The sequence below is a fragment of the Caretta caretta genome, chromosome 7 (assembly GCF_965140235.1).
Source record: "Caretta caretta isolate rCarCar2 chromosome 7, rCarCar1.hap1, whole genome shotgun sequence".
In the NCBI taxonomy this organism is placed as follows: domain Eukaryota; kingdom Metazoa; phylum Chordata; order Testudines; family Cheloniidae; genus Caretta; species Caretta caretta.
This window is the reverse complement of record NC_134212.1, coordinates 113,616,072-113,641,934: the sequence shown is the minus strand read 5'-3', so window position 1 is coordinate 113,641,934 and position 25,863 is coordinate 113,616,072. Positions and strand designations below refer to the sequence as shown.

Sequence of the window (25,863 nt, the reverse complement as noted above, 5' to 3'; positions counted from 1 at the left end):
TGGCAGCACGCTCAGGGGAGGCAGGGGTTGTGGGCGGGGGGAGTCCAGGAAGCAATGGCGGGGGGATGCAGCACGCCCGGGGAGGAGGTGGGGCTGGGGATTTGGGGAAGGGGTTGGGAAGGGGCGGAGTTGGGGCACAGTCGGGGGTACGGGGGACACGAAAAAAAGCGAGGGCGGCCAAATTTTTTTTGCCAAAAGTGAGGTGGCAAAAATCCTAGAGCTGGCCCTCAACGTACCGTATATATTCTGTTAAAGATATAGTAGGCCAGATTCTCATTTACACAAAAAGAGTTCTTTATACCACTCTAATAGTGTAAAGGGGCCATACAGCGAGTGAACATTGCATTTACACTTACTTCAAGACCTCTTTGTGCTGCCAGAGAAGTGTAAAGGGACCATCACATATATGAGAATCTGGCTCATTGTCTAGACATTTAAAATTGAGTTGCCCAAGATACAAGTCGGAGGACGGCCTTGTGGTAAAGGAACTGGACTGGGATCTAGGAGATCTGGTTTCAGTTGTTGGCTTTGCGACAGGCTTCCCGTGTGGCCTCGATCAAGTCAGTTAATCTCTCTGTGCCTCAGTCCATCCATTAAATGAGGACACCAGAGCGGGGGGCCTTATGGTGACCGGTGTCTCCAAACTGAGACTGATATTGGGTGTCCTGCCTCAGCAACCTTACATAACCACTGAATACCAGAGAAAGATCATTAGCCTGTGTTGCCCCTTGCTAAATTCTTCCTCTGATTATAGAGAATAATGTCTCTAAAGAGGACGTTACAAAGTCAACCAAGCAGTGTGTAATAGAAGATACCATAAAGGGCTGTTAGAGGAATTCCTCTTTCTTCCTTTCTGGGGCAGTCCACCTGTGTACATATATATTCAAGATTTATAATCAAGCATAGCTCTAAACTCCTTTGTGAGTGTTAGATTCTGTATTGGTGTGTCTGGGGAGAAGATAGCAAAAATGTTTGTTTTGGGGTTTTTTTGTCAGTCTATTATTGCAGGTATTCATCTGTTTTATATATTTCATTAAATGCAATTAGATTGACTGGAATATTTAATTAAAATTGCAATAAAGCTGAAGCGCCACATACAATAGCAGAACACAAAAAACCTGGGGTAGGCCTGAACTTGGAGGAAGTTTATATCCTGGACTTTATGGCCCAGGCCCATGTTTAGGACAAATATTTCTACTCTTTTAGGTGGCCAAAGAACGTCAGTTTCTCTGCATTCTTACAGTCTTAAAACACCCTATCTTCTTGACTCATGGTCTGAACTCCTAGCTTCATGGAAGGCCTGCATGAAGCCCACCAGCTAAGATACAGACCTGTTGGTTGGATGACAGAAGAGGGTGACAGAAACAGAAACCCAGAGTGCAAATATGGTCAAACTTCAGCAGTCTGGAGAAATCTGGTGCTCAAGTTGAATGGACTTTTATCTAACTTTGGAGGTAAGCAATATTTCAGTGGGGGGGTGAAAAATTAATACACATATTGACTGTAGTAAATGAAGGCTTGTCTGTTAGATGGCTGAATGTCAGACTCTGATGTAGGGAATTGATTTGTTTATCACTTTACTTCTAAAATCCCACAATGATAAGATATTTGTGGTAAACGCCCTATCCTGTCCCAGGAACTATACTGCAGAAATCAAGCAATTTATTTGAAGGGGAAAACCTCTCTCTCTCTTTACCTACCCAATCCTGCAGAGTTTACGGAAGAAAATTTCTTATTGACGTCAATGTAGATACTTCCCAAACTATTGCATCTCCAGTATATTTTCTTCTAAACTGTTGAATTTTTTTTTTAAAAATACCCTTTTTTCTCTTGTGCTGCAACGTATAAGACAGACTTGCACTGAACAAGTGTGAATTCCTTTGTATTTTATATAGGGATGATTTTTTTTCAAAGGGAAAAATCTCACTTTGGGTCTACATAAGTGGAAATATAGATGAAGAGCAGTGCTTACACCAAGAAAATTCCCACTGACTTCATTGCTGGGGAGTCAATCTGGTTTGATCACATTTATCCCTGGTGTGACTCCACTGACTTCAATCCTGACTTCATTGCCAATGGAGAAAGAGTATGGCCCATCTTGTTTTTGTTATAAGGGTGAAATTTGCCCCTGTTCAGAAAACCAGCTCAATGTCTGTGTAGCATTTGGTGGATGTAACTAGGTCTTAGGTGCTGCATAGCCATTATGCTGGCCCTGAGAACATGTTATTTCTCCTCTCCCCTCTCCTCCAAAAAACTTCCAGACTAGCCGGAGCTGCAGAATTAGAATCACACAAGCTTTGGAAAACTGATGAATAATGATCTGTCTTACAAAAATTCTCCTTTAAATCAGACCTCTGTAAGACTAGATGTGCCCAGATTAAAGGATAAGTCTAAATTGGCAGGCCCCTGGTCAGGGAATGGTATATATTTTATCTGATCTGCAACTAGGTAGCTCCAAGGAGTCCTTTAAAGAGAGAGCATAAATCCCAGCAATCAGTTCAGAGCAGCTAGAGAAGAAGATAAAGTTCCTGTGTCTTTGTGCTGTATATACCTCCAGGCATCTTCCACCCAATGTTCTCTGCAGGCGGATTTCAGCTGTGCTTCAGAGATATTGAGGGAAGCTTTATCTGAAAGCAGAAAAATAGAGGAGATCTCCCAGAAGATTTAATTTTAAAAGGACAGAGTGGGAGTGGGGTGGGAACAAAGGTTATAATTCAGCATTATGGCATAATTTTTTTGGCCATCCATTAAGAACACACATAATACTTGGCTGATTTAACTGGTGACTATTATTTACTGTATGCGCTTGCTCCCAAGAGTCAACATCCGAATTAGTGTCTTTCATTTACCACTCAATGCACTTCTGGGCAGGGTAACGAGTACAGGGTGAGGCTCAGATCCTCAGCTGAGGAGCACACAGCACAACTCTGGGAAGGTGGCTTTATGTCTCCTCTCTCCACCCCGAGCCTGGACAAACTATGCATTAAAAAAGTCTGGGATAGAGGCTTCCCTCTCTGGGATTTTGTTCCAAACTCCCACTCCTTGCTTTGTGGCCTTGGGGGAGATAGGAATTAATCTAGAAATCACTCCAACACACAGCTCTATCCCAACACCTTTATCCACAGAATCACTGTGTCGATGCAAGGAATAGTTAATGCCACTATAAAAAACTCAGTGTTTCACAACAGGACTCCTACCCCACCAGCAAACAAACAGTTCCAACTGCCCATCCAGCCTCAGTGTCACGGATCAGGGCACTTCCTTCACTTTGCGGTGCAAGTTGCTAATGGCCATTTATCCAGGCTAGTCCGTGGGCCTGCCTCCCAGCTCTGACTGCACACGCAGTCTCTTCTCAAATGCCATCTTCATGCTTCAGTGGGAAAAGAGCTGGCAGCAGGAAGCTGAGATGGGATTTCCTGCCAGTTCTTCATCCCGTCAGGGCTTTGAGGGGATGGAGAGGCCAACTCCTCTCTGCCCATCCCTTAAACAGCAAGAGTTCTGGGGACAGGGCCAACCTTACAGGATTGCTGCTAACGTGTGACGTGCGGGCTCCAAATGCCTGAACACTGCTCTAAATTACACTGTCCACCAACTGTCCGAAAGGGCCCGGGCCTTGGCAACCCAGCCATACCCTCTATTCCAGCCACAAAGAGCCGATGGCCCAGGAGCCATTACTTTGGTTCAAAGATACTCAAGCAGCCTCAGGCAGCAGAGTGATTCTTTCTTTGTGCTGGCTGCATGGTGCAAAAGTTAATAGGGGAAAATGCTTGGTATTATACTTTGTCATATAGTTTTCAGTGAGGAATTCAACCAAGAATCTTTTAAACTTCATTCAAAAGCAAAGTTCTTCAGTACAAAAAATTAAATTTTTAATTTGACCCTGAATTAACTAAATGCACCCAATACTTCTGAAAAATAAAGACACAGTTGTCTGAGCTGTTAAACTGTATGAAAACAAATGGAGGGGGGAGGCTTAAATTACTTGTTTAAGTGGCAAATATAGCCTTTAAAAAAATCATGGGACACCTAAGGCACCATTTTATGGACTGTCTCAGACAGAAATTTTTAAAATTATATTAATACATATTTGTATTACAATAGTGCCAAGAGGCTCCAGCTGAAATGGAGACGTTGTCCTAGGCACTGAACAAACACATAGTAAGATGACATCATTACCTTCAAAGAGCTTATGCTATAAATAGACAAGACAGACAAAGGGTAGGAGGAGAGAAGTATTCACAGGTGGTGTACTGGGGCAGAGAGAGAGAGAGGAAATGACTTGTCTGAGGGAGGTCAGATAGGAAATTTGTAACAGAGTCAAGAAGTGTGCCCCAGTTCTCCTGGGTCCTAATCCCAAACCTTAAGCACAAGATCTTTCCTCCCTCTGATAACACTTACAGCATGCAAGTTTAATGTGTGAACAACAGCAAAAACTTGACAGAGGCTAAATCACAGTAAGTGTCTGTATCGTATTAGTAGTCACAGTGGATGAAATTCACCCCAAAGCAGAGGGATGAAAAAAACAATCAAATTTTATGATCAAATCATAGATTTCCCTCCCCCCCACCCCACCCCAATCCCTTGTTACTGTTGTGTGTGGTGTGCAGGCAACTTGGGGTTCCCACTTTAGTTGTCAGAGCCATTGTCATTTGCAGTAATATGAATTATCCCCGTTTTTTTTCCCAATCCCATGAACTAGAATGACTATAAGCTTTTGTAACTCATTCATCTGGACTCTAAGTTTGGCAGGGTGTCAGACTGATGCCATGGCAGCCATATCCATGATGGATTTTTTTTCCCAGGACATTTAGTTCCTGCCATCTGCTAGTTGGCTCAAGTCTAGGAAATTCAGATTTTGTTGCCCCCCCCCCCCAAAGTGTTTCATTATCTAGGTTGTTTTCAGAGTATCCAGGTTGTCTTTGTGAGGGTTCCAGTGATGGAACACTTGAGAAATGATAAAATGCTTCAGACTTTTTCAAACACTGCTTTGTTTATTAATAAACAATCATTGTAATAATTAATCCCTGTGCAAAACACCTGGGAACCAACAATCACAAAATGTTTCCAAATATTTAATGAAGATTCTTGGGACGTCTTTCAAGCATTTTATCATTTTCTCCATTTGGCCCGTTACACCAGCCTGGATTGTTTGGTCAAGCCTTTCTCTTTTGCTGTTCAAGGAGGCAAGTATAGCTTGTGTTTTGTCACTTTTTCTGGGTCAAGAAATCTCATTTCAGGGTAAGAAACCTGGCCATTCCACCACCGAGTGCCTGTGGTGGAAGTAAAGCATAGGTGGATGCCTTCCTGTTGGTAATGTGCAGTTAACACAATCTACTTTATCTTTCATGTTTCTTTTCCCTTTGAAAGGAGGTAACATTTTATTCAAGGTTACATAGCACTTCTCATTAAGTTTTCTCGTTTATCTGTCAGACTTCAAATCAATCTAGCATAACATTTAGATTAGAAATGGACCTCAGAGTGAGTGTTTGGTAATAGAGTGAATTAGATTTAAAGTAGGGTTTAGTTATGAGATGCAGCTCAGGTTTGAGCTCATCAGCATCAGAATCTCACCATCTGTTTTTATGAGACTTCTGCCTCCAAAGATGGAAATCTCAATAAGATACAGCTGATGGAACTCTGATTTACATCGGCTGTTCTCATGAGATTTCTGCCTTCTTGGTAAAATCTCACCTGGATCCTGAAAAAAGGTCCCTCTTTGGGTTTAGATATGCAGATTTGATAGGCCTCTTCTGGTCATGGATCTGAAGATATGGCAGGCTCCTTCTGGTTTTGATGAGATTGGATTTGGAAATTTAAGATATGGGATTTTGGATTCTGCTTCAGGCCTCTATCTACTTTAAGCATGTTCAAAAATGTTACATGAATGGAGTTTCTGGATGAAACCCATACAAAAAGGGACATTTAAAGTACAGTAGGAAAACAAAGATCTAGGCATATGAGGGCACACCTGCTTAATGTTATCAATTATTCTTGTTTAACTGATAGCTATAAGAAGTGGACCCTTAACCAGAAAACACAATGATTATTTTCTGCAAAGTAGTTCTGCTGGGATGTTAGGCTCAAATTTTGTATGTCTCTGAAGTTCAGTTAAGTTACATTTTGTTTTTGTTTGTTTCTGCAATAGATTAAAGCTGGAAGTTTTCAGCCTCAACTGAAAATGAGTGTTTTTGAAATAGGGTGGGGAATAGCAACAACTGGGCACCAATTATACAGTATAAGATTCAAATAAATTTAAGGCTAAGACAGCTCTCTTGCCTTCAGCCATTGTAGTTAATAATTTAGAGCTGAATTTAGGGGCACTCCAGCAGCAAAGTGTAGCATTATCCAATTTCTGTTGTTGCTCAGAAATGTAGCAAGCTTATTAAAAATGAATGGGGTAATCAGACAAATTCTATGGCTCTGCATGAGTGTCTCATTAATGTTTCACTAAGGAGCATCAAGACTAAATAGACTGCACTAGATTTAGCAGTAATAAATGTACTTCAAAAGCAGTGGAACTTAATGACCTTCCTCTGAACACAAGGATTAGAAGCAGAAGGGTATCAGCAAAGCCATCGGCCGTACTCGGTAACACATGCTGTCAAGGTTCCTCCCCCACTCTGAATGCTAGGGTACAGATGTGGGGACCTGCATGAAAACCTCCTAAGCTTATCTTTACCAGCTTAGGTCAAAACTTCCCCAAGGTACAAAATATTCCACCCTTTGTCCTTGGATTGGCCGCTACCACCACCAAACAAATACTGGTTACTGGGGAAGCACTGTTTGGAAACGTCTTTCCCCCCAAATACTTACCAAAACCTTGCACCCCACTTCCTGGACAAGGTTTGGTAAAAAGCCTCACCAATTTGCATAGGTGACCACAGACCCAAACCCTTGGATCTGAGAACAATGAAAAAGCATTCAGTTTTCTTACAAGAAGACTTAATAGAAATAGGAGTAAATAGAAGTAAAGAAATCCCCTCTGTAAAATCAGGATGGTAGATACCGTACAGGGTAATTAGATTCAAAACACAGAGAATCCCTCTAGGCAAAACCTTAAGTTACAAAAAAAGATACACAGACAGAAATAGTTATTCTATTCAGCACAATTCTTTTCTCAGCCATTTAAAGAAATCATAATCTAACGCATACCTAGCTAGATTACTTACTAAAAGTTCTAAGACTCCATTCCTGTTCTATCCCCGACAAAAGCAGCATATAGACAGACAGAGACCCTTTGTTTCTCTCCCTCCTTCCAGCTTTTGAAAGTATCTTGTCTCCTCATTGGTCATTTTGGTCAGGTGCCAGTGAGATTACCTTTAGCTTCTTAACCCTTTACAGGTGAGAGGAGTTTTCCTCTGGTCAGGAGAGATTTTAAAGGGGTTTACCCTTCCCTTTATATTTATGACACATGCAGATCTCCTTTTGTACATCTCTAGTCACCTTATGTAGTTTCTCATTCACCAAAATATCAGTTTCCCAGTATGTTCCATTCAATGCCTTAGAGTAAATTTTGACACTGTTATTCAGTAGCTGTCATAACCATACAGCTAAGGGTAGTCTAGAAGTCCTCCTTACCTGTAAGGGATTAAGAAGCTCAAATAACCTAGTTGGCACCTGACCAAAAGGACCAGTGGGGAAAGAAGATACTTTCAAATCTGGGGAGAGGCGGGCTTTGTGCTCTTTGTTTTGTGTGTTCTCTGGGGAAGCAGAGAAACATCAGGTCAGAAAACTCCTCCTAAAATGAATCTCAGTATTGCAAAAAGAGTAAGTAAATAAGGCAAGGTGCGTTAGATTATCTTTTGTTTTTAGCTTGTGAATTTTCCCTGTGCTAAGAGGGAGGTTTATCCCTGTTTTTTGTAACTTTAAAGTTTTGCCTAGAGGGGAATCCTCTGTGTTTTGAATCTGACTACCCTGTAGTTACCTTCCATCCTGATTTTACAGAGGTGCTTCTTATACTTTTTTTTCTCTATAATAAAGTTCTGTTTAGAGAATCTGGTTTACCTATTTGGTTGGTATATTATTCTCAAGCCTCCCCAGGAAAAGGGGTGAAGGGGTTTGTGGGGATATTTTAGAGAACAGGAACTCCAAGTGGTCCTTTTCCTGAATCTTTGTCTAATTCACTTGGTGGTGGCAGCAGTACCCATCCAAGGACAAGGAAGGATTTGGGCCTTGGGGAAGTTTTTAACCTAAGATGGCAGAAATAAGCTTAGGGGGTCTTTCATGCGGGTCCCCACATCTGTACCCTAGAGTTCAGAGTGGGGAGGGAACCCTGACAGTAGCAGTCCAAAGCATTGCAGCTTATCATAATATTACTATAGTATTTGGGACGACTGCTGTAGAATATTATAGTTCTATTCTTTTTAGTAGGGTACAAAATGCATCTTTAATCATTGTCAGCAATTAGGTCCCAATATTGCCAACTAATGAGCACCCTCTATCCCCCATTGACTTCAGCACACAGTCATTGACGGGATCAAGCCCTGAAGTTGCATAATATGCAGTTCACCTTGAAGTAGTATTCAGAGATTTAAAAAAAAGCTTTTGCCTTTTGTGAGTCAGGGAGCCCCACAACACCGTACTGTAATTCATAGTCAGACCTGATACACTCATTACCCCCAACATGCACTGTTGTCATATGTATTTAAAAGGTGTCATGAAAGGTATCATATGTAAAGTGGTGACATGCTGGTCCTGAAAATCATTGCATGATTTATGTCTGGGTTGTGTATAAAGAGAGATGGATGTGTCCTGGAAATACCGTCTTAAAATCTGTTTGGAAGGCAGTGCCTACACACAGCCTGCCCCAGGCAAAGGAATGTGTATCTACCTGTCTGGACAGCTTGATTACTGGCAGAAGAGAGTGAAAGTACATTTACATATATGGTAAACAAAACTATCAAGGTGCCAAGAAGCAGCTTAGTGAGCCCACCGTAAGACAGAGTCTACACCCCAGGAATCTTTCCTGGTTCCTGAGGCAGAGACAATGGACTTTGGGTACTGTAAGGGGAGCAAAAAAGCATTTTAGTTATCCATCACACAGGGAACAAAGGGGATAGCGTCCTCTGATTCTGTGAACCTTGAGTCCCCCAGCCTGGAGATGCTGGTAACTCGATGTGAGTAAGAAAACTATTTAAGCAAAGATTGTAACTTGCTAAAATTAGGTTTGTCACTAGAAAGCATGTGGTGTTTGTTTCTAACTATATCTGCCTCTTTTCTTTTCTCATCCTTAGCATCACTGAAATTTGTTCTTTGTGAATAAACTTATTCTTGTTCTATTACAAAACTATCCCAGGGCTGTGTATTAAAGCAAGATATGAGTCTTCAGCTAATCTAACAGCCTGGTGGAGACAACGAACTGGAGACTTCTGTGGAGACTTTCTGTGGAGACAACAAACCTAATACTTTCTGTGAGTATCCAGCGAGAGGGACTGGACACGGCAAGGAGACATCTCTGGGGAATTTGAGAATGGGAGCTCACTGATTGTTTCCTGCACGGCAAGGTTTAGACTGGCAGAGTCTTGAAGAGTTTGCTGGCAAGACAGACAGGCTGGTGTGTCAGGGAGCTGAGCGAAAGCTTACCAGCAGCAAAGCTCTCCCTTGCTGAGGGACGGGGGTAACACAGTGGCTCACAGTCCTGGGTGCCTTGAGCAAGGCATCAGAACTTTGCTGCTGCTTTATGGTAAGCCCCGTATCAACATTTTATTTTAAAAATGAACTTTTTTTTTATATTGAAAATAGCAGGTTGTCATGCCCCTTTCTTTGATGGATCACATGAATCATGATGTCACTGAAAGTAGCTCTTTGTCCCCTAACAGAAGCAAATGTGGTCTTAAAACTGAAATGAATCAGTTTTAAGAAAGGAAGAACTCAGACTGGCTTTCAGATTCCAGTTGGATATCATAGTGCTGTCAGTCAGAAAAAAATGTTTTTTGAACAAACTTATTTTTGTATTATCTTTTCCCCATACAAAGCATCTAAAATTCTGAAGGGAGAAAAGTAAAGAAAACATATCTTACAGCTGAGTAATACAACTGAAAAAAAGATACACAGAAATATATAAGAATCTGGAAGGAAAGGTTAATCAGAATATAACGGCCATACTGGGTCAGACCAAAGGTCCATCTAGCCCAGTATCCTGTCTTCCGACAGTGACCCAGAGGGAATGAATAGAACAGGTAATCATCAAGTGATCCATCCCGTCGCCCATTCCCAGCTTCTGGCAAACAGAGGCTAGGGACACCATCCTTGCCCATCCTGGCTAATAGCTATTGATGGACCTATCCTCCATGAACTTACTTGCTTGTAGCCAAGAAACAGCAGAACTGATCAACAGTAGGTTCATATTTGGGTCACATCATGTGGAAGGAGAAGGTCTTTGATTTAATGGATGACAAGAGTACTTGTCCCACCTGGAGGGTGTTTAACATTCATTGGCAACGTGTGTAAATGAGAGAGCGAGGCCTGTCTACACCAAAAAGTTATACTGGCATAGCTGTGATGATCAGAAGTATGACAAAACCCATAACCCGAATTGATTTAGCTATGCAGAAATAGATGCATCTACACTGGGGGTTATGTTGACAGAGGGCTTCTGTCAACATAGCTAACTTCATGTGGGGAGGTAGTGTTCCTATACTGACAGTAAATCCCTTCTGTTGGTGTAGGCTGCATCTACACTACAGGGCAACAGGATCCTTGTGGAGATTTCTCCCCAGAATTATGTCTCTGCAAGTCAGTGTTCAGGGGATTTATTTTTTTTAAACCTCTTTAAAAAAAAACCCACACAACTCCTTGCAGCTAAAGAATTGAGTGAGGTAGCATGGAACATCAATGCTTTGCACTAGACGTTTGGAGAACTGTTTGCAAATTAGTGCCACCTATGAAAATCCAGTGTCATAACAGGTATCATAGCAGTTCATAGACAGGCTGGGGCCTACAGGCCAGGTACATTAGGCCCAATCATACACAGGGTCATTGTGATTTTGTGAGACAAACAGATATCGGTATTGACGGGCAGATTTAAAATACTTCTGTTAATATAATAACTTCTTCTTCAGACTCTAATCCTAATGTGATCTCTTGCAATTAATCTTCTCCATAATAGTGCAGAAAAGGACTGTCGCCTATAGGCATTTCTTTTAAATTTCTATAATTATTAATAATCATTTATATAGCACTTTTCATTCATAGATCCCAAAGGTCTAAAACTATTGGACAGATTCCCATGGAAACCAAAATCCAGAATCTTCACACGTCTCCAGTGCTCTTTCTGTAGAGGAATCTCATCACTGAAATGTGACCACCTCGGGAATGAAGTTCTAGAAAGAAGAATTTCAGAGGGTTTTTTCTATTGACTCCATGGGAGCAAGCAGGACCTTTGCTTTGACAGAGCTAGTAAATTATAGCTCCATAGATTTGAAGACCAGAAGGGACCACTGTGATCATCTAGTCTGACCTCCTGTACAATACAGGCCACAGAACTCCCCCAAAATAATTCCTCGAGCTTATCTTTTAGAAAAACATTCAAACTTTATTTAAAAATGGCCAGTGATGGAGAATCCACCACAAATTTTTGGTGAATTGTTCCAGTGGTTAATTATCCTCCTTGTTAATTTATTCCTTATATCCAGTCTGAATTGTGTCTAGCTTCAGCTTCCAGCCGCTGGATCATGTTATACTTTTCTCTGTTAGATTGAAGAGCCCATTATCAAATATTTGTTCCCTGTGTAGGTACTTTATAGACTGTGGTCAAGTCACCCTTTACCTTCTCTTTGTTAAGCTAAATAGATTGAGTTCTTTGAGTCTATCACTACAGATACAGCTCATACTACAGGTTGCAAATCACATCACAAATCAGATGACAGTGTATAAGTACCTTCATGGAGAGAAAAAACTAGGAACTAAAGGGCTCTAATGTACCAGAGAAAAGCTTAATAAGAACCAATGGCTGGAACCTGAAGCCAGGTATATTCAAATTAGAAATTCCATACAAATTATTTAACAGTGAGGAAAGGAGTACTTGTGGCATCTTAGAGACTAGCCAATTTATTTGAGCATAAGCTTTCGTGAGCTGTAGCTCACGAAAGCTTATGCTCAAATAAATTGGCTAGTCTCTAAGGTGCCACAAGTCCTCCTTTTCTTTTTGCGAATACAGACTAACACGGCTGTTACTCTGAAACTTGACAGTGAGGGTGATTAACCTCTGGAACGAACTACCAAGGTAAGTGGTGGATTCTGTATCTCTTGAGGTCTTCACACCAAGATTAGTTGCCTTTCTTGCAGATATGGTTTAGCAAAACGTAAGTTATGCTCTAGTCAAAATAAGGGCTCAATACAAGGGTAACTGGGTGAAATGTAATAGCCCGTCTTATACAGGATATCAGACTATATGATCTAATGGTCGTTTCTGACCTTAAACTCTGTAAATCTATAAGTCCACAGAGCGGCAGGCAGGGCCTCAACTGGCTAAAAATAATGCCTCATTCCTCTCTTCCTCATTCCTAAATGGAATCCAGCTTCTTGAAGAGTTAGAATTCTTCGAAAGCAATTGTAATAATAAACCTTGCAAATTTAAACAAGGGCTCAGACTTTCACTGTCACCTTTGTTAGGAACAAAATCAAAGGGCTGAAAAATGTATTTCATTTAGATTTTTCCCCCCAGGCATATCTGATTCTTCTGCTTCCAGAAACTGCCTGGTCTCTTGACATTACAGACTCAAGATTATATCAGATTAATAACCACATCCCACTCAGTATTAATTATATATCTTGCCCGATTTACTAACATTTAATATGTTTAGAAAACCCTTTAACGAAAGCTGTTAAACTATAGCCTTGTGATTTTATCATTAGCCAAGAAATCTAGCTAGTCTGTTCTCTCACTCGTTGGCTGACTCACCCAGAAATTTGCTTTAAAAGAAAAGAATTAATTAATTTAAAAAACATAGCTCCAATTTTACAGAGTCAAATCCTGCTCTTGTTTCAACTGGCATAGATACAGATTAATTCCACTGAAGCCAGTGGGTGAAATTCTTCTCTCAACTGCTATACCACTATAAATTATAAGTAATTCTGTTCATGTCAGTGGAGCTACCCTATATTTATTTCAGACTAATGAAAGCAGAATCCGTGCCAGTAATCCAGAGCAAAATTTGTCTCTCATAGTTACACAAACATTTTTTCTAGAATTAGAAAAAACAAGTATTTTTATAAACAAGTAAAATTACAACAATTTAGATTTAATTTCTAAACTTTAAATTAGTGTTAAATATCTCCATTTCTTTTCCTCTGAAACAAAACAAAAATCTATTCATGAAATATTTTGGATTTAAAAATCATTTTTTCTATGGAGGATAATTACCCAAAAGTACTAAAACCTAATATTGGTACAAATAGAGTTAAATAGAAAGTTTATTTGCAATGATGATTTATATTTTTTTCAGAAATGCCCCAATGCAGCAAGGTACTTAAGCACGTGCGTACAGTGGGTAGTGCTATTAACATCAATAGGACTACTCGGGTGCTTAAAATTAAGCACATGCTTCAGTACCTGGCTGAATCTGAACCAAAATGAACCAGCAAACAGCAGTGTTTATCACTTCTTTCAATGTTTTAGCTGCTTGGATTACAAGAAAAAAGTTATTCTTCCTCCCACACTATATTCAAGAACTTACTTACTAGGTGTGATGCTGTCTGATTGAATATGACTATTGATATTACCACTGTTATACAATTGCAACAAATCTTGTTCAAAGTATGTCATGTAAGGTGTCAACAGAAAAGTTATGATTTGCTAAGTATGATAATCCTGTTTAGGTGCAAGTATCCTCTTTGTATCTGAAGTTACGAATATTGGCTATGCACTTGTATCTTACACGTGAAGTATTCCTGTGTGGCACCCTGCAGGCAGAATTTACAGACAGCTATGTGTTGATGACCCACTAAGGACACTCAACTCACAATGGGCCATCGAAGATATTCATCCTGTCCAGTAAGTCTTCCTGTGGACACCTCAGAAAGAATATGGGCAGTGGTTGCCTCTGTGTGCCATCAAGCCATGTAAGGATATGTGATATGCTCATGTGACCCTGGACTCCATCTTGGGCCAGTAATTTTCCATGCACCTGGGCTGTGGGCTTCGTTTGAGACAGTAAAGTTCCATGCACATGGCACCTGAGACATCTCTATTTTGTCTTTAATTTCCTGCTTCATTTCTCTGGACTGGATTTCTAACAAGGAAGCTTTGAATAAGGGCTGATGAGACCCAATCTGTTTGGGTAACTCCAGAGAGACTTTTACAAGCTAGCAGTTTATTCCATCACTGCTTCCAACTTGATATAAGGACTTTGCAATCACTTTTGTGTGTTATATATATGATCTATTAACCATTTATGACTCTTCTTTTCTTTTATTATTAAACCTTTAGTTTTTAGTTAAAGGATTAGCATCAGCATGATTATTGGGTAAGAGCTGAGTTATATAGTAACCTGGCCAAGTGGCTGTCCCTTGGGATTGGAAGGACCTTATAACTGAGTAAATTGATTTTTCAGTTACCACTCATAAAGTCTAGTGTCTGGATGGTGAGCTAAGGACTGGAATGCCTAAGGAGACTGCATTTTTGTTAACTCCTTGTTAATCAGTGTGGTGGTATAGAAGTTCATTTTGTTATTGTCTTGGTATAGTCTAATGACAGAGTAACCACCAATTTGGGGTGCGTCTACCCTATTTCTCAGCAGTCTGTCCTGAATCTGTCATCCTCAGCTGTGACGCACTGTGGCATGGTGCCTCTAGGTAATGATTAAGGCCCCAATCCTGCAAGCTGTTGCACCCAGATACAGACACAAGGGTGCATCCATGCAGAATGATTTGCAGAACTGGAGTCTACATTTTCACACATCTGGATCCTTGCTTGTATTTTTTGCAGAAAGAGCATAAATAATTTATCTCCCTGCAATTATTCATTGTATGTGGACATGGAAAACAAAGTTGGAACCATAAAATGAGTCACAGAAAGTTGATACATGGTCACAGATTTCCATTATTGTGTCTCCTATAAGACACTGAAGTCCAGTGTCATTTCTTAAATTTTTTTTTTTTTTTTTTTTTAAAGAAAAGGCCACTTTCCCACAGCAAGCAGAGCAGTAACCAGCATCACTTGCAGAAGGAAATGTCACTCTCTATTCTGTTCTGTGGGCATCCTGGTGAAAGCCATGGGTTATAAATACCACCACATTAGCTAATCAATAACAATTTTTTCTTCTCTGAAAAGGGCACTCCTTCAGTAGTTCAAAAAATCGAGTAATGGAACCAAATTAACCATCACTAGGAAAACATAACTGAGCCAGATCCAAAGCGAATGAATGTCAGTGTAACTCCACTGCCTTCACGTGAGGATCTGGGCCACCTTTATAACTAGAGCCCTGCAAATCTGTGGATATCCACTTCATATCATAGAATCATAGAATATCAGGGTTGGAAGGGACCCCTGAAGGTCATCTAGTCCAACCCCCTGCTCAAAGCAGGACCAATTCCCAGTTAAATCATCCCAGCCAGGGCTTTGTCAAGCCTGACCTTAAAAACCTCTAAGGAAGGAGATTCTACCACCTCCCTAGGTAACGCATTCCAGTGTTTCACCACCCTCATAGTGAAAAAGTTTTTCCTAATATCCAATCTAAACCTCCCCCACTGCAACTTGAGACCATTACTCCTCGTTCTGTCATCTGCTACCATTGAGAACAGTCTAGAGCCATCCTCTTTGGAACCCCCTTTCAGGTAGTTGAAAGCAGCTATCAAATCCCCCCTCATTCTTCTCTTCTGCAGGCTAAACAATCCCAGCTCCCTCAGCCTCTCCTCATAAGTCATGTGTTCTAGACCCCTAATCATTTTTGTTGCCCTTCGCTGGACTCTCTCCAATTTATCCACATCCTTCTTGAAGTGTGGGGCCCAAAACTGGACACAGTACTCCAGATGAGGCCTCACCAATGTCGAATAGAGGGGAACGATCACGTCCCTCGATCTGCTCGCTATGCCCCTACTTATACATCCCAAAATGCCATTGGCCTTCTTGGCAACAAGGGCACACTGCTGACTCATATCCAGCTTCTCATCCACTGTCACCCCTAGGTCCTTTTCCGCAGAACTGCTGCCTAGCCTTTCAGCCCCTAGTCTGTAGCGGTGCATTGGATTCTTCCGTCCTAAGTGCAGGACCCTGCACTTATCCTTATTGAACCTCATCAGATTTCTTTTGGCCCAATCCTCCAATTTGTCTAGGTCCTTCTGTATCCTATCCCTCCCCTCCAGCGTATCTACCACTCCTCCCAGTTTAGTATCATCCGCAAATTTGCTGAGAGTGCAATCTACACCATCCTCCAGATCATTTATGAAGATATTGAACAAAACCGGCCCCAGGACCGACCCCTGGGGCACTCCACTTGACACCGGCTGCCAACTAGACATGGAGCCATTGATCACTACCCGTTGAGCCCGACAATCTAGCCAGCTTTCTACCCACCTTATAGTGCATTCATCCAGCCCATGTGAACCATGTTTGAGGATCGGATGCGGATACAAATTTTGTATCTGCACGGGGCTCTATTATAATTACAAGACTTCAGCCACTTGTAAGGAAGTGCCATTTCAGCCCTTGGCCTCTTTAGTGAAGTTGCCAACAAAGTTGACAGTTGGGTAGTGCTGTTTTGTGATCTGGATCCTAGTTAGCTGGAAACCAGATCGAGACCAACGCTTCATTTCAAATAGGTTACTGAGCAGATGGTAATGACGTTCAAATACCACCAATGAGACAAATTTTAACTTGTGATCTTGAGATAAGTGGTTCAAGTAACTGACTCCCAGCTCCAATTCCCTGAGTTCTAAATAGCGTTGCCTGATGAAAGGAGAAGTCTGAATCTATTTACCCACCCACCCTTTATCTGTAATACACATAGCATTTGGTAACTTTACATATTTCCTGGTTTTGGGCCCTGATCCAATCCTCAGTGAAGTCAAAGCAAGCCTTCTATAGTCTTTAAAAGGTCAGGTCCTTAATGCATAACATGTTTTTTAATCATTCAGGTAGAATTAAGGGGCCTAAGATAATTACATGCTCAGCTCCCATTGCTTTTCAGTAAGAGCTGAGAGCCTAACTCCTTTGAACTCCTTCAAAATCCTAGCCTTAAAGAAAAACAAAAAATAGCAAAACAAGTTCCTCCTTATTTGCTGGAGCAATGCTGGAATTCAGATGCAAACGCTATGCCCACCCATAGTGTTAAGTTACCTATATTAGCCAAATCATTTCAAAACCCTTTTCTGATTTAAACCAGCCCTTAAAAAGCAGCATCTCAAGTAATCTGTACAGGAAGGTTATTCATAGTCCCTAGCTGCTGGTGCAATATTGAAAAGCCAAGATGTTCTTTGCATGAATACCTTTATACCGATGGTGATGTTCACATTTCTGTGCAGTCTGTTTCACTGATCCATCTAAACATCAGCCCACTAATGATAGTGCTAGGCACAAGTGGCTCACATTTCAATCCTTAGATTGGCATCTTTTTTCACAGGACTTTTAGAATGCAGTTCAAACTGTTTCTAGCTAGGACAACGTTAGAATCCCATTTTCAAATGGTTAGGTTAACATATCTAAACTACACATGCAAAAGAGACTTCTCATGCCAGGACTGTTGTAGGTAGAGGTTTCATGTCTCACGCTTTGGGATAAACCCTGTTGTGGTCAAGCGTCACCAGTGTGGTGCTCTGCTCTATCCAATGTTGATAACAGTTGGCTGCGTGCGTACGTGCTCTCCCTGTGTGCTGTCCCAGCTCTGGGCAGATAGCTGGCCCAGCAGATCTCAAGCAAACCACCCAATGACCACAGACTCCGATAAGGTACGAAGGCACCCAGCCAGGTTTATTGCCAAATGAAACAGTCTCTAGCTCCCCAGATCAGATGTCTACAGTTCTGCTAGTACATATATATGCTCCCTGACAATGGAACAGCTCAGTCAGTGGTGGGATTTACCACTGTCCCCTAGACCAGACAAAGCCAACCCCCCAGGGATGCGTTTTTATACACAGGTACAAACAAGTTACACATCACTCCTGACATATTGTGGTACAACCCCTCTATGTGTTAGGGTGCCACCTCTCACCTGGTACATGTTGGTTCGAACAGAACAACTCTATCCACCATCTTACCCCTTCCCCCCTGTCTTTAGGATGGGTCAGCCTGTTCCTTGTTATCTGTGTGGAATGTGCAAGTATCGGAGTGTTCTGGTACCATCCTGGCACATCTTTATATCTCCAGTGTCCAGTACCTTTTAGGTGTGTATATATATATATATATATTTTTGCAACATCAGCCCTCTCGTTGCCAGACTCTGAGCAGCTCCTGCCTCTTGCTCACAGCTTAACTTTGCTTTATTTTAACAAAGTTCAGGCCTTAGGCCTCATACCGGCCTCTGATACAAGGGTTTATGTTCAAGGCCTCATCTTACTACACCTGTGTCCACTGAAATCAATGGCAAAACTCCCATCGACCTTTTCCATGAGTCCAGATTTCTCCATTTACCTTCTAGGAGAGGATCATGGCACCTCACTTTCATGCATCAGCAATGATGGCCACATGTACCACTCCTTAGGAAATTAACCCTAGGGTAGCAGCCAATATTTTTATGCTCAGAGTGTAGGTCTAAGCAAAGAATTTATATAATTAAGTCCTGCTTTACCTCCAGATGGTTTATTTTTCCTGAGACCTGTCTATAAAAGATTACTTAGCACTTTCAAAGCACTGTACACCCATTATCTTTTAAGAGGGAGAGGATCATTAGAAAAAAACAAACTATTCTACAACTAACACACAGGATTTTACTAAAACAAATTACTCACCTGTGGCCTGGCCTATGTGGTACTGAAGTCAATGGAAGCTGAAACTGTAGACTGAGGCTCTTCATAGCAATACAGGAGAGAAAGAAAGTGGCTAGGCCATGGGTATAGGATTCAGAAGCTCTGTATTCAGTTCCCATCCTTGAGCAAATCAGTTAATCTACCACAGGCCATAGAAGAAGTAGATAGATAGATACAGGCCTTGATCCAGCACTGAGCTCCATGCAAGCAGAACCCTGCTTGCTGACGTAAGTGGGGTGGGCTCCAGGTAAAAGTTTGCCGCTGTGAAGCTCTGTGCTCCACACGGGATACCCATTCCTCTCTAACCATACACATATTTGTTGCTAAAAGTGGAACTTTGTTTATATCTGCTAGGTTTATAGCTCTGAGAAAATTAGGGCCCCAATACTGCATTCCTTGCTCGAGCACAAATTCCATTGGAGCCCATAGGAATTTTTTCAGAGTAATGTGTGTGCAGCAATCAGGCCTGAAGAGTTAGATCTGAGTGCTACACTTCCGACAGTGACTAAACTGAATGGCTTAGAAATCTAGAAAATTCCTGTCCTAGTAATACAGTACTTTCTTGCAGGACTCTAAAAAAGCAGGAAGATTAATAGCCTTAATACGTACTCACTGGAATACAATTATTTAAAGTCCTGTAACAAAGGTACAATGACTAACAGTGTGATGGACAAGAGGGAGAGCTGTTTTCCAAACCAATTAATCAGAAAGCCATGTACCTTGCTGCAGAATGATGTAGTGTCTCTAAATAGGGTGACTAGACGTCCCGATTTTATCGGGACAGTCCCGATAGGACAGTCCCGATTTTAAGACATTTGTCCCACGTCCTGACCGCACATCGGTCAGGATGCCCTTTGTCCCGATATCAGGGACCGCTCACCATGAGTCCCCGCGTGCACCAAAATCCCGGGGCTGGCAGCGCTTCCTGGGGCAGCTCCCGGCACCTGCCTGTCGGCAGGAGCCTACAGTGCAGGCAGCCCCTAGGCACAGAGGCAGAGGGGTGTCTCCGGGTGCTGCACCAGCTCCCTCCTGCCCAATCAGAGCTGCGGGGGCGGGGCTTGCAGGCACTGGCAGCAGGCAGAGAGCCCTCCGCCCCCCCAGACCCTAGGAGCCCGAGGGACCTGCCGGTAACCTCTACCTTGCCCCCCAGCAGGTCCCTCTGGCTCTTAGGGTCGGGGCGGAGGGCTCTCTGCGCACTACCGGTGCCTGCAAGCCCCGCTCTGCGGCTCCAGCAGCTCCCACTGGTGCTTTTCCCAGGCAATTGGAGCCATGAAGCTCGCGCTTGTGGCGGGCGCAGCACGTGGACAGTCTGGAGACCCCCCCTCGCTGCTCTGACCCGAGGAGCCAGAGACCTCCCAGCAGGTGAGTGCAGCCAGGGAAGGGGGCAGGGTGTGATGGAGTGAGAGTCGTGTGTGGGGCTGTGAGGGTGTGGAGGGCGCTGGGTTGTGGGGGAGGTTTGTGAGTTTTGGGGTGCGAGGCAGTGGGGGAGATAGTGTGTATCAGGGCAGTGGGGGTCTGTGTGGGGTGTTGTTTAGTTGCGGTGGTGGGGCTGCGGGGAAGGGCACTGGGAGGGAGGAGAAATCTGTGTGTATTGGGAAACTAGCGAGTGGGGGGTTCTGTGTGGGGTGCTGGGCAGCCGTGGTGGGGCTGTGGGCGGGGGGGGGCGCTGGGCAGGGGTGGTGGTGTGCACAGCACTGTGCATTTGTGGTGGAAATGGCGGGGGGAGTTGGGGGGGCTCTGGCCATAGTGGATCCAGGGGGTGTTGGGCAGGGGAGCTGTGGGGCACAGCATAGGCCCACCCCCACCAGGAAGGGGCACGCTGGTAGCACAGGGCCATTTTGGGTCAACAGCCGTAACTGTAAATTTGGGGACTCTGAAGAAAGAAAGTGAGTACGGGCCATAAAAAACCCCACCTGCGTGCGACACGGACGAGCAGAGCAACTCGTGGAGACGTGAGCCGGCAGGAGGAGGGCGCAGTTGTCTGCCCTCTCCCGTCCCCCGTCCCCCCGGTGCACAAAAGAAACCCTCCCAGGCGCCCTCAGCAAAGCTGCACGGTGCCACCCCTGTGACCCCCCCCCTCCCCGCGACCAGGTGTGTCTCTGAAAAGCGGCTCACCCTTTGCACAACCCTGTGCACGCCATGCCCAGAGACCTGTGCACCGCAGGCGGAACGGAATCCCCGGGGGGAAGGGGGGGCGGCACAGCATCACCCCACCCCGGTGCTGCCCGGACACCGCCCCTCCCGCAGCAGGCAGAGGCGGGGCTGGCCCAGCCCAGCCGAGCTGCAGGGTGAGGCCCCTCCAGCCGCCTCCGCGCGCGCCTGCTGTCGAGCGCGCGCGCCCGGGGCCGGGCCCGGCGAATCCTCCATCTCCCAGCGCGCGAGCCTGCGCGCGACCGGCCCGGCCCGGCCCGGCGAATCCTCCATCTCCCAGCGCGCGAGCCTGCGCGCGACCGGCCCGGCGAATCCTCCATCTCCCAGCGCGCGAGCCTGCGCGCGACCGGCCCGGCCCGGCCCGGCGAATCCTCCATCTCCCAGCGCGCGAGCCTGCGCGCGACCGGCCCGGCCCGGCGAATCCTCCATCTCCCAGCGCGCGAGCCTGCGCGCGACCGGCCCGGCCCGGCCCGGCCGGGCGCGCCGCGCTGTCCCTCGCCGCTGCTCCGCTGCAGGGCCCCGCGTGGGTAGCCAGGAAGCCGGGCCCGAGCCGCCGTCCCCTGGCCTCCTCGGTGCATCTTCAGCCTGGGCGAGCCCGGCCCGGAGCATGGCCGAGAAGGTGCACGGGAAGCTGGGGCATGTTCTGGCCAACACAGCAGCAGCTAAACTCTTCTCTCTGAGCGGGCTGTTCGCGGTGTACAAACCCAAGGGGCCCACTTCAGCTAACGTGCTCAACCAGCTGAAGGAGAAGCTGCTGGCAGGTACTACTGGGAAGGGGCAGGATGTCACCCTCGGGCTGGGTGGGGGGAGGCCACGGCGGGAGGGTCAAGCTGGGACGGGGGGGGGGGGTACCTTGGGAGGAGGCAGGTCTGGATGACACATGCTGGGAACTTCATGCTCTTCCTACAGTGGTAGGAGTCCCACAGCATTAGTGCTGAGAGTATCCGCCTGCACCCAGTACTTTGCCCTCTAACTGTATGTATGCAAAGCCAATTGCTGCACCGTCAGTTCCCCTCTGCAGGTGGCTGGGGCCCTTGCCCCTGTAAGTGTCCCATTCCAGTTACCCCAGGCCCAGGTAAGGGTTTTGTGTGTGCAAATTACTGCCTGAGTGTAGCTTCCTTGCTGTGCAGTTTGCACCTTCACCTGTTCATATTCCCTAATCAGTGTAGTTTGAATCCACACTTAATTTGTCTCCCCCCCCCCTTCTTCTGTGCATGGAGATAACCATGAGTCTACCTGACCTGCACATTTTGATACCTGATGTGCCCCTGAAGGTTTCAAAGCAAGTTTAAAAATCCAGATTTTCCAGGGCTGCAAAGCTGGAAAAGTCTAAAGGAGGAATACTTTGGTTAGAGAGAATTGAGATTTGTAAAATGTCTGTTTAAAATACATATGGACAATAATCCTTCGTCACAGGAGGGAGACACTAAAAACTGGCCTAAAATTAAATCCAAAATGAAGGTGCCACTTTCAGTCAGATGTCTGATTTAAAAAATACATTGTCCATTTGTTTCAGAGTAGCACCCGTGTTAGTCTGTATTCGCAAAAAGAAAAGGAGTACTTGTGGCACCTTAGAGACTAATAAATTTATTTGAGCATAAGCTTTCGTGAGCTACAGCTCACTTCATCGGTGTTCACCTAGTTAGGCTTTTTCAAGCTTCTGGTATGTACATGGGCCTCTTCTTTGTGAATCTCCATTACAGGAGTGATTTAGTATCCCAGCAAACATAGGCAAGGTCTAAACCACAACTCCTAGGAACATATTACTTCTTCCTTTTCAAAGTTCATATCACTGTTGTCTATCATGGAAAGAGAAAGCAAGAAAAATATATTTTCTCCTTAATTTTTCAGATTGTTTACTCTGGTGGGTCCTGATCTTGCAGTATGATCTGTGGTGGTAGGATTCTTATTTCTCCATCAAGTCCCACTGAAATAATTTCAGTCCCACCCAGAGGCCCATGAGTCTGTATGAGTGGAACAGAATTTAAGGATTGTGAAAAACACAGTTGGAAGGCTACAGAACCAATCCCCATGCCACTCCTTACTCCACCTCTCCATAGTGAAGTGCAGGGTTGGGGTTTAAGATTGTAACCTCCTTGGGAGGCCAGGACTATGTTACCTTGTATACAGCACGTAGCATGATGGAGCTCTGATCCTGATTGGGGATTACAGAGCCTCCTGCAGTATAAGGCCCCAATCCTGCATTGAAAACTGCAGTATTTCTGTCCCATGTAGACACCTGTTGAGTGGGGCTCCATGCAGGCACAGGGGTCTGCCCATGTGAGTCCCAGTGCTGGATTAATGTCTGTGTAGTATAATTACAGTGGTAGTGCTTTGTTGACAGCTAGTTTCTAAGTTCTTCCCGTTGTTTGTATGGGTCTCACTGTAACGCAAGAGAGAGAAACACTTGAAATAATAGGAAAGTTGTTATGAAGCTACAGAAATTGGAAATGGGTTTCAGAATGGGAGCCGTGTTAGTCTGTATCAGCAAAAAAAAAACAGGGGGGAGGGATAGCTCAGTGGTTTGAGCCTTGGCCTGCTAAACCCAGGGTTGTGAGTTTAATCCTTGAGGGGGCCATTTAGGGATCTGGGGCAAAAATTGGGGATTGGTTCTGCTTTGAGCAGGGGGTTGGACTAAGATGACCTCCTGAGGTCTCTTCCAAGTCTCCTTGTGTGGCACCTTAGAGACTAACAAATTTATTTGGGCATAAGCTTTCATGGGCTAGAACCCACTTCATCAGATGCATGTAGTGGAAAATACAGGAGCAGGTATAATAAATACATGAAAAGATGGGAGTTGCCTTACCAAGTGTGAGGTCAGTCTAATGAGACAGTTCAATTAACAGTAGGATACCAAGGGAGGAAAAATAACTTTTGTAGTGGTAATGAGAGTGGCCCATTTTTCAAACAGTTGACAAGAAGGTGTGAGTAACAGTAGGGGGAAATTAGTATGGGGGAAATTAGGTTGAGGTTTTGTAATGACCCAACCACTCCTAGTCTTTATTCAGGCCTAATGTGATGATGTCCAGTTTGCAGAACTGGAATTAATTTGCAGTTTCACGTTGGAGTCTGTTTTTGAAGTTTTTTTGTTGAAGAATTGCCACTTTTAGGTATGTTATTGAGTGACCAGGGAGATTGGAGTGTTCTCCGACTGGTTTTTGAATGTTATAATTCTTGATGTCAGATTTGTGTCCATTTATTCTTTTGCTTAGAGACTGTCTGGTTTTGCCAATGTACAAAGCAGAGGGGCATCGCTGGCACATGATGGCATATATCACATTGGTAGATGTGCAGGTGAATGAGCCCCTGGTGATGTGGCTAGGTCCAATGATGGTGTCCCTTTAATAGATATATGGACAGAGTTGGCACCGGGGTTTGTTGCAAAGTTTGGTTCCTGGGTAGGTGTTTTTGTTGTGTGGTGTGTAGTTGCTGTGAGTATTTGCTTTAGGTTGGGGGGCTGGCTGTCTCCCAAGGTCTGTGAGAGGGAGGGATCATCGTTCATGATAGGTTGTCAATCCTTGATGATGCGCTGGAGAGGTTTTAGTTGGGGGCTGTAGGTGATGGCTAATGGTGTTCTGTTCCTTTCTTTGTTGGGCCTGTCTTGTAGTAGGTGACTTTTGGGTACCCTTCTGGCTCTGTCAATCTGTTTCTTCACTTCAGGGGATTTGGGGGCATGTTTAGCTCTTTCAACTGTATATTCAGTTGACTTCCTTTCAAGTTTATAATGGCCCCGAGCATCTGCTGAATGTTTCTTTTTCAGGGAGTGATCAAGGCTGTGGAATTCCTAGGTGGGATTGTAACAGGCCAGTCACATTTCCCCATATGAGACTATTTGTTATATGCCATCACAGCAGATGGGCAACAAAGAGCAAATTCCACTCAGTTGCATGTAGGCATCCCTATTGAAGCCATTCATGTAGCTGAGTGGTATGTGGCCCATTATGTGCAATCAAATAAAGCAAGACTGCTCAGTGTACGTGATGCTTTCTGTGAGTGTGTTCAGCTGGTAATAGTGTTACATGTTGCATTAATGAAACAAATCAGGTAACCTGTCCACTCTGGTGTGTTTTGTATATTCCTTTAACACTTCTGTTTATAATGGTGCATAAGATTATTTATAATTAGCTGATAGCAGCCACTTTCGCAGACAGGAAATTATATATGTGTGTGTATATATGTATATAATTCATGATTTAATCAGAGCATGAAGAACAATGATTTCCATTGAATTTGTTTTGTCTTTTTTGATATATTGCAACATAAATAAGTTTTTTGCATTTGCCATGTTCTGAGGGTGTTCTGTAATGCGTTTTGTCAATTTATTTTTGCAGAAGCTGGTATACAAAAGTGTGCAAGAAAGAGGAAAAAACAGATTTTGAAGATTGGACATGGTGGGACTCTAGATAGTGCAGCTGCAGGAGTTCTGGGTAATTAAAATATGAATATCTGCAACAGTTGCCTTTGTTGTTTTTATTTAATGAATTGTACTTCTAATAGCTGGAGAAACAGATACCTTTGTTTGGCTAAGCTGGTGTTTTGTAACTGCTGTAATATTCTGCAGTGTTTATTGTTGTAATAATGCTTTATATTTCTATGTCTTTATCTCAAAAGATCCCAAAGTGCTTTAGAAACTAGAGATACGTAGGATTCAGTTCAGCTATGGAGTGCAGCAACACAGTAGTTTCTGATAGGAAGTGAAAAATAACCCATTTAATAACAAAGGCATCAATGAGGTTTCTATGTTTACTATCTCGCAATGATTTCAATACCAAGTGTGTTCCATTTACTGGTAATGGAATGATAATTGCCAGC

At 43.7% G+C, this 25,863-nt stretch overlaps 1 protein-coding gene and 2 long non-coding RNA genes across 3 annotated transcripts in view; 2 read left to right on the top strand and 1 right to left on the bottom strand.

Annotated features, from left to right (window-relative positions):
* Positions 1–1,048: 1,048 nt before the first annotated feature.
* On the bottom strand, positions 1,049–21,259 carry LOC125640658 (uncharacterized). Its single transcript, XR_007357849.2, has 2 exons — positions 21,016–21,259; positions 1,049–2,627 (listed from the first exon to the last, which is right to left on the bottom strand). It is a non-coding gene; the product is annotated as an uncharacterized LOC125640658 (long non-coding RNA).
* On the top strand, positions 1,338–14,440 carry LOC125640659 (uncharacterized). The gene is made up of 3 exons (XR_007357850.2): positions 1,338–1,454; positions 9,296–9,410; positions 13,819–14,440. It is a non-coding gene; the product is annotated as an uncharacterized LOC125640659 (long non-coding RNA).
* A 97-nt stretch (positions 21,260–21,356) lies between the features above and the next one.
* The window catches only part of TRUB1 (TruB pseudouridine synthase family member 1), a 42,789-nt gene continuing 38,282 nt past the window's right edge, over positions 21,357–25,863 (top strand). Inside the window, exons 1-2 of the mRNA XM_048859489.2 lie at positions 21,357–21,812; positions 25,383–25,478. Coding sequence (XP_048715446.1) covers positions 21,659–21,812; positions 25,383–25,478 — 250 coding nt within the window. The 5' untranslated portion in view covers positions 21,357–21,658. The remainder of the gene's footprint in view (positions 21,813–25,382; positions 25,479–25,863) is intronic.